Source organism: Colobus angolensis, unplaced genomic scaffold (genome assembly GCF_000951035.1).
Source record: "Colobus angolensis palliatus isolate OR3802 unplaced genomic scaffold, Cang.pa_1.0 Scaffold104, whole genome shotgun sequence".
NCBI lineage: Eukaryota > Metazoa > Chordata > Mammalia > Primates > Cercopithecidae > Colobus > Colobus angolensis.
In genome coordinates this window covers 9,904,200-9,917,553 of record NW_012111364.1, presented here as the reverse complement: position 1 = coordinate 9,917,553, position 13,354 = coordinate 9,904,200, and the positions used below count along the sequence as shown (strand labels likewise).

The 13,354-nt window shown below is 39.0% G+C and overlaps 1 protein-coding gene across 5 annotated transcripts; it reads left to right on the top strand.

Annotated features, from left to right (window-relative positions):
- Positions 1–246: 246 nt before the first annotated feature.
- TAC1 (tachykinin, precursor 1) lies at positions 247–8,700 on the top strand. Of its 5 annotated transcripts, XM_011943253.1 has the most exons (7): positions 247–537; positions 947–1,078; positions 2,040–2,136; positions 2,555–2,599; positions 3,120–3,143; positions 4,610–4,663; positions 8,107–8,700. In XM_011943253.1, exons 2-7 carry the CDS (start codon positions 956–958, stop codon positions 8,151–8,153), a joined length of 390 nt encoding a protein of 129 aa, XP_011798643.1. In that variant the 5' UTR covers positions 247–537; positions 947–955; the 3' UTR covers positions 8,154–8,700. The 5 variants fall into 5 exon arrangements, with proteins under 5 accessions (XP_011798643.1, XP_011798657.1, XP_011798659.1 ...); XM_011943267.1 differs by lacking the exon at positions 2,555–2,599 and having other exon boundaries at positions 298–537; XM_011943269.1 differs by lacking the exon at positions 4,610–4,663 and having other exon boundaries at positions 298–537.
- The last annotated feature ends 4,654 nt before the right edge of the window (positions 8,701–13,354 follow it).

Below are 13,354 nucleotides of genomic sequence, written 5' to 3'. Positions count from 1 at the left end.
AATGCCTACAGTTATTTGGCCATCTTCAAAAGTGCAACTTATCCTGACGTCTCAAGGGACGGAAAAGTTACCGAAGTCCAAGGAATGAGTCACTTTGCTCAAATTTGATGAGTAATCTCAGGTGTCACGAAACCCAGTTTCAAAGGAGAGGGGAGGGGGCGTCAGATCTGCAGACGGAAGCAGGCTGCTCCCGATTGGATGGCGAGACCTCGATTTTCCTAAAATTGCGTCATTTAGAACCCAATTGGGTCCAGATGTTATGGGCATCGACGAGTTACCGTCTCGGAAACTCTCAATCACGCAAGCGAAAGGAGAGGAGGCGGCTAATTAAATATTGAGCAGAAAGTCGCGTGGGGAGAATGTCACGTGGGTTTGGAGGCTCGAGGAGGCTGGGATAAATACCGCAAGGCACTCAGCAGGCGAAAGAGCGCGCTCGGACCTCCTCCTTCCCGGCCGCAGCCACCTAGAGTGCGGAGCGACCAGCGTGCACTCGGAGGAACCAGAGGAACCCAGCACCCCACGGGACTGTCAGTCGCAGTAAGTACCCGCGCAGTGCCGGCCGCGGCTGCCCGGGTCACTCCACCCCGCATCTGTCCAAGGTGGCCGCGCTGGGTGCGCCGCTGCGGCAAGGGACAGTGGGGAGACTGGCTTCCCAAACGCCAACGCCCCTCTTTGTCTTCCACCTGCAGAGTTTCCTGGTTTGAAGGTGTGGGTTGGTGGGTTAGAGGGCTGGGGGAGTTGGGATTCAGGGAGAAGAGGGTTGGAGAATCTTTGGGACGCGATTCTCTCGCCTAACGGGTACAGGTGAGACTTTAGTCCTTGTATTTTTTTATCTTAGTTCATCCGTTGTGGGGCAGAAAATCCTGTTGCTCTAACTCTTGGATAACCACCCCTAATAGATATATTATTTCTCGCTTTGGTCTCTTCTCCCACTACCCCTTCCCAGAAATTCAACATGAAAATCCTCGTGGCCTTGGCAGTCTTTTTTCTCGTCTCCACTCAGCTGTTTGCAGAAGAAATAGGAGCCAATGATGATCTGAATTACTGGTCCGACTGGTCCGACAGCGACCAGATCAAGGTGAGGCCCCTTCCCAGGACGGCCCGCACCCTTTATCCTGGGCTCGGGAGCTGTCACCTTCCCACACAGCAGCACCCTAGTTAACGTGGCAGGCACCGCGACCACGACGAGAGGCAGCGGATGCGTGCGGGAGGATGGAAAGGGGAGCTATTTCCCGGGTTCCTCACGGGATTTTGTGCCCATGATTCAAGTTTCTTCCTGAGGGCTGCACCGTCCAGCCCAGGAACTCCCTGCAGCAGGGATGCTCTCCCGGATGAGCCCGAGATCCCCACAAGATCATAAATCTCGTAAGATTTCATCCCCCAGGAATGGGGATTTCGGGGGCTCCGGTCCAGCTGCACTGCCCTAGCGTCTGGGCACGGGCAGAGGGCGCCTTGGTCGCGGGCAGCAGCGGGCACACGCGCGAGCTGCAGGGGGATTGGAGAGCCAGAGGCTGGAGGGAAGTTAATTTCCTGCCTTCACGTTTGTTTTGCGGACCTGAGGATGTAGCTTGAAGTTTTCCTTTAGAAACTCGTAGGCTACTGGCGCTGGGGAGCGCGCCTCGGGAAAAGGGTGAAAGTCGTCTATAAAACGTTGTCACCCTTCCCCACCGCAGCCCCAGCCCCAGATCACACACACCTGTGTGCATTTAGGGCGGTGAGGACTCTACAAAGCCGGCACCGAGACAAGACAAAGTCAGGTGGCGGCGCGGCAGATGAGGAAAGGTCCCCGGGCTGGGAGGAAAGAACGGAAAGCGCTCGAGGCTTGAAGACGCCGAGCCAGCTGCTAACTCGCCCTGGCAGGCTTGCGGGGGACGGGACGCGGGTTCGGCGAGGAGGGGCGCAGAGAGGGAGCGCCTCGGGAGGTACCCCGCTCAGCCTCCCCCCGCCTCGGGGCCGGAGTACAGCGGGAAGGGCTCGGGTTGCTGGGTGCCTCGCTCCGGTTGCCTTACACGCCCTTTGTCCGTGCTGTTGTCCCCCAGGAGGAACTGCCTGAGCCCTTTGAGCATCTTCTGCAGAGAATCGCCCGGAGACCCAAGCCTCAGCAGTTCTTTGGATTAATGGGCAAACGGGATGCTGGTGAGATGGGCGACCGTCCCTAGGTGTCTTGGGCAGCCCGCCCTGTCTGCTCACTCCTTCTCGGAGTACCCCAGGGTCTCTCGCTCTGAATAGAGATTTCCACTCCAAGAGGGGTGTAACCCAGGCGCAACATTGCCCACCGCACTAAGGCACGCACTGGCCCGCAGGGGGAGGGAAATATCTGGTTCGCATGCCTCACTGTATTCGAGTGAAGCGCTCCCTTGACTGAAGATCCAAACTGACAAAGGGAACACACGGGCCTCCAGGGGTAGTACTGCAGTTGATCCAAGTGCATGTGGAACAGGATTTTGTAGCATTCCCTGAGGTGAGAGTAGATCTGTCTTGGGATAGAAATATTGTTTCCTTGAATTCATCGCACCATCAGTGGAACATGTAATGACAATTCGTCTCTTGTCAGATTCCTCAACTGAAAAACAAGTGGCCCTGTTAAAGGCTCTTTATGGTAAACATTCCTATAAATCTTTATTTTACTATTGTGAAAGCATATGTAGGAAAGTGAAATAAAATCTTTTATGGGCTGAAATACAAGATCTGGATCATGCCTGTTTAATAAAGAGATGGATTTGCATACTCTCTCTCGATCTCTCTGTCACTCTCTCGCTGTCACTCTCTCTCTGTCTCTCTCTGCCACTTCTCTCTTTCTCTCTCTCTCTCAATGGGTGGCCAGTCTTCAAGGTGGGAAATACTACAGTCTTATAGTCAATAAGAGGTCTCAAAAGTCTCATAGTTCTAGGTTTGAATCCCATAGAAGGCACTTAATAAAAATTCCATTTGTTTGTTTAAATATTTAGTTTTCATTATTAATAAGTTGTTTAGCATTTATGGTTCTGCCTTATTCCTCAGGATAATATATAGATAGAAAATATTACATATTTTGATAATCAAATTATTTTATAAAAGATATAATGTAGCATCTTTAAAAACAAATGTATATGTGTTTGATAATTTTATCTTTCTTCTAGGACATGGCCAGATCTCTCACAAAAGTAAGTTCAAAATTGTTTTGACATTTATCAAATTTAAATGTAAAATTATATTGAATTTCACTTTATCTTACCTTATTTTCTGTCATAACCCTAAGGCTTAATATGTTTAATGAAGACAATATAAGAATGGGGGAGATTCGTATTACATCCAGAATATGGTTGTTTAAAGCTGTGTTGTTTAGACATATTGTACGTAGCAAAGAGATGCATTATATTAAAAAAGAAAAAAAAAGTCTTTTAAGTCCCTTAAATTGTTAGTTTTAGATAAGAATTTCAATCCTAGGATTAGAAATCTACCATACACATTTCTTCCCACCCACCCACCCCCTAAGCTTACTTTCACTGTAAACAAACAAACAAACAAACACAAAACCCCCACAAGAATTTATAGGCATTTTCTAACTCAATTTAGTATGCTTGGTCCAATAATGATGTCATTTATTAGGGTCATCCAGCAGTCAATTAAATGGAATGAGTGAGTGAATCTGAGTAGAGAATCCACACTAAAAATGAAGATGGGTAGAGATGCAGTTTTTTAATCCCCTAATTGAATGGGAAAACTCGATCAGTAAAATATTTCTTAGGGCAGCAAAGATGGCAAAATTGTGGTACGTGAAGGTCATTAGATTTGTTTCTCAGTTAATGGAACCAGAGTTGACATGAAGTGGCAGGGGTCTATCTTCATCATATTGTCCACTCATGTTCCCTGTCGTGAATTTGGTGCATTGGGTGGCAGAGCAGGCCGCATTAACGTAGCAGCTGTATTCTCAACCATTGAAATAAAAACCAAGAGAAATTCTTTCACTGGCATTAAACTAGTAACCTTTCCGAAGAGTTCATCTTTGAAAAATAAATAAATAGTATTCATGTTTACTTTCTAAGGATTTGACTTTGAAGGGAATTATATATAAAAATTCTATGTAATAAAAAATGTACTCTATTCATGTCAAAACTAATACACTTTACTGAAAGGAGTATTTTTAATATCCAATAAAGTAAAAACAGTGACCTTTTAGAAGATTATAATCATCAAGGAAAGGAATCTGATTTTAATTAAGGTCTACTTGCTGAGAAGTACAACTTATTAATAACACAAGGAAATATGCTTGGATATTTCACTCTCACACAAATGTGAAATTGACTTCCTAAAAAATCAAAGCTGGCTCAAATGACAATATTTTATATAAAATATATTTTAGAACCTTATATAATAGATAAAATATAATATGAATAAAGAGTGCTTGCTAATATTAAATATAGAATTGAGAAAAGTACTTTCATTGTATTGTGTTAGTGTAATTTATAAAACTTTTAAGGAATCTTCATTTCTTCAGTCTCACCAAAACTTTAAGTAGAAAGTTATTTATTATACAGACATATATTCAGAAGCTTGCTTTGTTCTAGTTATAATAGTTTGTTTCCTCAAAGATACACGTATTAAAATACCCATAAATGTATTTTTCCAGGGCATAAAACAGATTCCTTTGTTGGACTAATGGGCAAAAGAGCTTTAAATTCTGGTATGTATGAAATCATGACTGAAAATAGACAGTATCTCAAATCTATTTCTATTTTTTTCTAAGACATAGTTTTTAAAATATTAAAAAGGAGTAGTAGATACAAAAATTAGTATTATGGTGAAAAAATTTAGTTGTTGTAACCACAAATGGATTTATGGGTAATTAAGCTAATATTACCACAGTATCTGTCTATTTCTCTCCAATCACCATTCTTACCAGTGTCTGCCCCATTTAATCATTACCCAACCTGAATCTTTGGGTTAGTCCTATATTCTTTCCTGTAGATCTGTTAAATAAGCCTTGTTTAACCTTACTGAATTAACGGGGAATGGGGAGTGCAGGGAAGAATGAGGCTAATTTTCACTTATCAAAGTAATTTGAAAGTTTTAAAAGACATTACATCTGGCAATCTTCCAACACAAAAATAAATTCACAAAACAAATTCTTTATACAAATTAATCACTTTTCTGAAGTTGTAGAAATTCAAAATCTAAACATCCTGATGGATGTTGGAGAGGATGTGAGTGACACGGTTTATTCCAGTACTTTCAAAAAGAAACACAATTAAATATCCTTGAGTGTTGTAAATTGGTTCTGGCTATAAACTCCTTAGAGAGAAAGGATGCCACAATTCTCATTTTAATTCTGAACAACTTTTTCATATGATATAAAGGCTGCAGGTTTCCTTCTCTTCAGTTTCCATCTTCTTTGTAAATACCATATATATATATATATCTGAAAACCCTTATTAGTTAACTTATTTATCACACTGATTTCAAGGTAAATAAACCCTATATCATTTTAATAGAAGATCACTTTTTGTTAAGACCTTATAGCTCTTACCTCCAGGGCTTCTTGGAAAAGCTATTCAAATTCTATTTTGCCTTCAGTGAAAATAGAATTAAAATACTAAATATGTAATTAATTAGAAAGTAATCAGCAGCTGTCTTACCCATTTAGAATATTTCTAGTTTTTAGACAATCTATAAGATGTGCTGGCTTAATTCTTAATTGTCTGGATCCTAGGAAAAGTAATTATCCTAGTGTTTTTTAACGGAGATATTTTTCTTTATTGTGAAATGGGTACAACAAATAAAACCACTTTCTGTGGAGCAAAAGTTAAAACTCACGATGCAAAAAAAAAGTTAACACAATCTGGGCTACAGCAGAAGCCAGAGAATATATTCATATAATTGAAAAGTTCTAAGCGCTTCATAATTGACCTTTTGATACATAATTTCTAATAAATTTGGAATTTGTAGTTCCTGGTATTGAAGTCCACAGGACAAGCTATCCCAGTGTTTTTACTGGGTCCCCATTTTCTCTTTAGACACTACCTTTGCATTTTCTCACCAGTCATTTTGGGCTGCCGAAGGGTAAGTGAAGTGTAAGAAATTATCAATGTGCCTTAATGAAAAACTTGTAATTGTTTTATTAATATATATTATCTTCCCACTTTTGGAAATGAAGTATAAACTTAAACCACAATGACTTTTATTTGTATCAGTACATACTAGTCCTCACTTAACTGTAGTTTTCTTGATAATCGTATTAGTCATCAACTTTCCATTTCCAGAACTGATATAGGTTTCAGAACATGCTTAACTTTACAGATAATGTAGATATTGTACAAGTTGGAACAGATTAAATACTATTAAATGTACTTAAAATAATAACATAATTATAAGTAGTGATAAATAGAATCACGTAATGAATCAGGATCAATTTATAACTAAATCTTTGTTCCTCCATTTTCGTTAAGAAAATATAAATAGGTGAAAAATGGGCAAACATGTGATCTGATCCACAGTCAATCAGGGATCTTTTTATATACCTCATTGAGGCAAGGTTATCATAGTCTTAATCTACAGCCATCTGATCTTTACCCACTCATGGTCAGGGGCCCCTTTGACAATCTGATAAATCTAGATAGATGCCCTTTCCCAGAGAAAACCTCATCAACTCATACACTCAAAAATTTATATCAGGCTTCAGAGGGTTCAAAGACCAGGTAAGAAACTCTGCTTCCATGTAAGAGGACATTATGTTCCAGCTAAATCACTGTCTGTCTTTTGTTGGTTTACATTAGCTTTCATCTAATTTCTCTGAGGAACAGGGTCATGTTACCTAAAGCTTGTCAGAGACTGAACTTGGGCTATTCATCCTGTTCCTAATATAATCAAACCAGAATGAGAAATAAACTGTTTCCTTCCCTTAAGCCTGTCCAGTGTTGGCTCAGGCTGTTCTGCCTCACAAGTGCATACTTAATCGATATAAAATATGCAGCTTATTGTTAACCGCACTTAAAGGATAGTTGGGTGTTTAAGACCAGTATTAAAAGAAGGAAGTGATAACACTGGTGCCTTTACCTGCCTTCTCTGTCAACAGACCTTCTCACTGAGGAAACTGTTTCGAGTAGCACCTATTATTCCTACAGATCCTTCACAGATCTTTCTGCTGTTTTTGTTTACATTCAGTATTTTATACAGGCCATACTGAATTTCAAAAAGCATAGTAGTTTCACTATACCATATGTCTTAAGTCTATAAGGTATTAGTTAAGATGATGAAAAATATCCCAAAATACCTTGATCACAACAGTCTGATTTTTACCCCTTTGTGGTTACAGATCCCTTTGAAATTATATATAATATAATATAACATAAAATTTTGGCATTTTTTTGTCCAGATAATCAATGTATTTAAGTTATTTGCTAGCTATATGTTAAATACCTTTGGAAGCAATAATTAACCCTTCACAGACCATTAAGGTGCTAGTGAAAAGTTAAACAGTATGGTATTTAGATAGCTCAACTGACTTACCTACGGTAAATGGGCTGTTTTTAGTCTTGAGGGCAATCCATCACTGGGAGGTATCCACAAGGGAGGAAGAGACCCCCACACAATTAGATGCCCCTTGAGCAGAGATCAGCAAACTTTTCCTGAAAAGAAACAGATTAGAAATATTTTAGGCTTTGTGAGCCATGTAGTCTCTGTTGCAACTACCCAAATCTGTTCTTTTAGGCCAAAGCAGCCGTAGACCATATGTAAATGAATGAGTGTGTCTGTATTCCTGTAAACCCATTTACAAAAACAAATGGTTATTTTAGGCATTGTCCTTTCTATAATTCACTGTGGGTATCTGCCACTGCTTGAGAAAGCTGCTGAGAATCAACACTGCAATATATTGTGGAAATATGCTTAGGGGGCACCAAGTATATGATGAATGATGAAGGAAACTGAGTTCCGTGGTCAGATCATTTCCCATCAGGATAGAGACTGAGGCAGGATTGGAAGATGTGCAAATTACATTCCTAGAAATACTTCTGTAAGGGAAAATGTCATTAGGAGTTTAGAATAAATTACTATATGCCCTGAACTTTAGTTGTGTAACTCCCTCAGTGAATTCACTTAAAAAACATTTTATCTCCTATTTGTTTTCAGTGGCTTATGAAAGGAGTGCAATGCAGAATTATGAAAGAAGACGTTAATAAACTACCTAACGTTATTTATTCAGCTTCATTTGTGTCAATGGGCAATGAAAGGTAAAATAAGACATGCACTATGAGGAATAATTAATTATTTAATAACAATTGTTCGGGGTTGAAAATTCAAAAAGTGTTTATTTTTCATATTGTGCTAATATGTGTTGTAAACATGTGTTTTAATTCCAATATGACTCCCTTAAAATAGAAATAAGTGGTTATTTCTCAACAAAGCACAGTGTTCAATGAAATTGTAAAACCAGTCAATGATATAGTCCCTAAAGAAAAAAATCATTGCTTTGAAGCAGTCGTGTCAGCTACTGCCGAAAGGGCGGGAAACTCCTGACAGTCTTGTGCTTTTCCTATTTGTTTCCATGGTGAAAATGCACTGAGATTGTGGTATTACACTATATTTGTATCTCTGAAGCATGTTTCATGTTTTGTGACTATATAGAGATGTTTTTAAAAGTTTTAACGTGATTCTAAGGTCTTCATTTCATTGTACCATGTGTTGTGATAGTTAACATTTTAAATAAAAGAAAAATATCTTGAAGATTTTTGTCACATTTTTTTGTTAACATATGTGTCCAGTTAGCAATCTTTCCTTTAATAGGTGAAATATGTTCAAAGCGATTTTGTCTAAAATGCAGTTTCTCACTCTGTCATGCACTTTTTTTTTTTTTTGCTAAATCATTTGTCATGAGACCATTTATGAAGAACACAACTGCATTTTGGATTCCAAAGAGTAAAGGCTAAGTTCTGGTTTTATGTGCTTTTGATTCCTTTTTACAAATAGGATAATAATCTATTTCAAATATATATTTCACTGATTGTTTTCTTGTTGAGTAAAACATAAGCTCACTACCATTTCAGCCCTGCTCAGAGCCCAGGTATAAATGCATCAGTGCCTGAGTCTCAATAGAATAAAGATAGCAAATCAAATTCTCACAAAGATTGTCGGAAGATGATACAGAAAGATGAGGTGTTGATAATAGGGCAACACCCTCACAGCAAAAATAACACCTTTTCAGTATTTCTAAGAAGTGCCTGTGAATTGCTAATACCTATAACACTCTGTCTGACAGAAGCACATGCATCAGGAATAAATACCGAGCATTGAGAGGGAGGCTTGTGCATTTTGATTGATAAATGTCCTTGGAATCATTTTCTGATTGCATAGAGTATGTGAAGTATTGACCAGCAGTAAAACAATGCAGACAAGCACTGTTGAGTGAAGTAAAAAACATGAATGTAGCCTGCACTGGTGACTGTTGGTGAGCAATACAACCATTTGAAGGAGAGAAGAGCTAAAGCATATTTTATGTTTTCAATTAAATGTTTTTTAAAAAAACTACACCTCATATTCCTTAGTACACAATACATCTAAATATGAAAAATTATATAATGGTAAGCAAAATGGAGAAAACCAGAGTCATCCCCTAGAGCCCCACTCCGCAACAGCAATGTTTAACATTCCATTGAATAATAATTATAATAAATAATCATTGGCTAAAATTATGTATGTACTTAATCAATGACAGAAATATCGTCATTATCATTTTACAGATGGGGTTATGAAGCTTAACGAAATGCTGGGGTCAGAGATTATAATATAATAGGAGTCAGGATTGGAAATAAACTGAGGGGGAAATAGAGCAAATCACTAACAATGAAATTGATTAAGCAAACATATACTAAAACAACAGAATACACAGTCATTTAAAGTGGCATCATGGTGTATTTTATAATATGGAACAACATATATGGTATGTTGTTAGACATAAAGCAGTATTTGTTATATATATTTACACATATATATAGCTTTTCTGCATAGCTGTTGTAACAAGAGGAACAATTTTAGTGGATAAGCACATGGGACTCAGTGTCATACCACTCAGGTTTGAATCTTGGCTCTATCACGTTACGAATGGCCTTGTAAAGATGGGCGACTCCCTTAACTTTTCTTTGCCTTATTTTTCTCATCCGTAAAATTAGAATAACACTAGTACTTACTACATGGCATTCAGCTGATGCATTGTAAAGCTTTGAACACAATCTCTCACACACAGCAAACATCCAGTGAATGTTACCTGTTCCCATTGGAAGCTGCTGTTCAAAATGCCAGTGTGAAAATTAGTTCTATATTTTAACCATAAAACATTTTTATAGGCACTAGACACACTACACTGAACAAGCAACAGCACAGGGTGGTATTTAAATCTTTGCCTCACAAATTAAATCCAGGCTATATCACAAATTCGCAGTGCTTTGTGCTGTTCATTGCCGCACCAGGTACTCCCCATGGCCCCTTCCCGCTCTGAAATTCTATAAATCCCTGTGGTATGATACCACAGTGCCGCATCAAGACATGCATTGTTGAACCTTCACTCATGCCTACTTTCCCTCTAGGCCCAGAAACCCAGTGGCAACACAAATAGGAAAAGGGACAGAAACTTCAGTTTAAGTTTCTGCTCAAAACATTTATTATTACTTTCTCTTTGTGCCACATTTCCTTTAAAGTAAGTTTTCTTCACCTATATTCTTTCTTAAGTATTTTATTCTGTTATGAAACAGCAAAAAGACCAAACTACCTGAAGTTACCTGTATACATTATTGCTTTAGTTTTTGTTTGTTTTGGTTTTGTTTCTGTATTGGTCTGGGCCCAGGGTAAAAATAAATGATTTTCAAGTTAATTTGAGAAGGGGTTAATAAAGGGACTAGTTACAAAATTACTAGTTACAAAATTATGGGCAGCAATATAGAGAAGTTGGTAATGGTATATGGTTCTCCATGCTATGTCCTTGGGAGTAACAGCTACCCCTACGCCAGAAGGATCAACTTGAGGAAATGAGAGTCCCTGTATGCAAAAGGCTGCTTGATGGCAGTTGTCTTCAGTAAAAGAGTGGAGCCAAAACAAGGTGTTCAAGTATGGGTGGGAGGAGGAGAGTGGGGTGGCCAGGGAATAAATATCCCATCCTCATTGCCACCCAGCTGTCTGATCTCCTGTTGGTACCTCCCACTGGGCAAACTCAACTGGAAAACAGAAGAGTAGGAGCCCTTGAATGCTGTCTACACAGGTAAGCAAGCAGCACATACAGGGCTCTTGAGCATATGGAGAAAGCTGGCAGGTGCATTGGTGGGGTGGGGCAGGGGAGGAAGAAGAAAGATATTCAACACGTGTGCCCTATTATCTTGAATCGAAGGGAAATTAATAAGCAGAAATCCAAATAAAGGAAAGCATACAGTAACAATAAAAGTCATTCTCTATATCCCCAGGGATATAGTTTCACATGAATCCATCCAGACAGACAAAAATAAGAGTATCCTATCTCAATTTGAGCATGTGCTGAAATCTCTCCTTCTAACACAAAATAATTATGAATGATTTTTAAGGAAGTTAGTATTTTGGGATTTGTGAAAAACACAGTAAAGATTTTTATTATATCAGAAATTATGTAAATCTCCAGAAAAGAAGCAGAACAGAAGCCACAACAGTAAGTCATAGTCCTGGCAGGAAATTGCAGAGGCTACAGTACAGGGGAAGGTGCCAACCCCAGAATAAGGAATTGACCACTGCAGACAACAGACTTGCTAGCAATACTGGATGAGTATTGCAGCCATGAGATAAAGGGACAAAATATTCAAAATTCTTAAGGAAAACTGTATTTAACCAAACTATCACTTAACAGTGAGGATGAATTTGTGGAAGAAGAAAAGCCAACTAAGAGCTGTTAGCTTAAGCCTTATTAAAACCATTGCAACATGAGAATAGCTCAAAATAGCTGTTCTGCTGAAGAGCAGATAGTCTAAGGAATTTATATGTTAGATTAGCCAGGTGCAGCAGCTCATGCCTATAATCCCAGTGCTTTGGGAGGCTGAGACGGGAGGATTGCTTGAGGCCAAGAGTTTAAAACCAGCCTGATCTTAGAAAAGCAGGACCCCATTTCTACAAAAACTATAAATGAAACATTAGCTGGGCATGGTGGCACATGTCTGTAGTCCTAGCTATTCAGGGAGCAAGGTGGGAGAATAATTTGAGCCCAGGAGTTTGAGATTAAGGTGAGCTGTGGTTGTGCTACCATATTTGAGACTGGGTAACAGAGCAAGACCCTGTTTCTGAAAACAAATGAACAACAACAACAACAACAAAACATATGAATTTACATGTTAGGTTGATGAAGGTCAGTTAATATTTCACTATATCCTGGAAATTGTCCACTGTTCCAATTCAGAGAAGGTATGGGGCTGTATTAATAATGAAACAGGATTCAGGTCCTGCAAGACTGAAGCTAAGGTTCTACCAGCTGTTATCCAATTTGGGTCTGACAGGAAAAGTAAGGAGAAAGAGGCGTTGGCCCAGATCTTACTAGGGTCAGTGAAATAAATTCAGTCGTTCACTTTCTTTCACTAATTAAGGGCATTTTCACACATATAAAACCTCAGAAAGTTTATGCCCACCTTCTTTGAAAAAATTACTAAGGACATATTTCAGCAAGAAGAAAACTAAATCTGGGAGGAAATAATTATAAGAAATATGGTGAGCAAAGTAATTATTCTAAAAATACTGCTAAATTGAAGGGTTATGTATCTGTATGTGTGTTAAACAATATAGAAATAAAATCTGATAAGATGTCAACATGGGAGTTAGCTAGGGGAGAAGGAAGGACAGTATAAAATGAATGAATATATGCTAAATTTATTGTGTTACTGAGGAGGCTAGGACATAATTCAGACTTTTTTTTCAAAGAATGTGTAAGTTTCTGTGTATGAGTTAAAAACACACACAGGTTAAAACTAAAAGAATAGATGAATAAGTAACTATCAAAACAGAATAAGGAAAATGTTGCAAAGCACAATCTAATCAACAGAAGGAAAGAAAGCTTTTTAAAAATCTTGGTTAAAAAAACTAACTAGGCTGGGCACTGTGGCTCACTCCTATACTTTGGGAGGCCGAGGTGGGTGGATCACCTGAGGTCAGGAGTTCAAGACTAACCTGGCCAACATGGTGAAACCCTATCTCTAGTAAAAATACAAAATTAGCCGGGGTATGGTGGTGGGTACCTGTACTTCCAGCTACTTCGGAGGCTGAGGCAGGAGAATTGCTTGAACCCAGGAGGCAGAGGTTGCAGTGAGCTGAGATCACGCCACTGCACTCCAGCCGGGGCAAAAAGAGCAAAACTCCGTTTCAAAAAAGCAAACAAACAAAC

Excerpts from the sequence above, each read along its gene's own strand:
- TAC1 (XM_011943253.1), top strand. The coding sequence starts at position 956 with ATGAAAATCCTCGTGGCCTTGGCAGTCTTTTTTCTCGTCTCCACTCAG. Across the intron at positions 3,144-4,609 it reads TGGCCAGATCTCTCACAAAA|GGCATAAAACAGATTCCTTT; the intron begins GTAAGTTCAAAA and ends GTATTTTTCCAG. Across the intron at positions 4,664-8,106 it reads CAAAAGAGCTTTAAATTCTG|TGGCTTATGAAAGGAGTGCA; the intron begins GTATGTATGAAA and ends ATTTGTTTTCAG.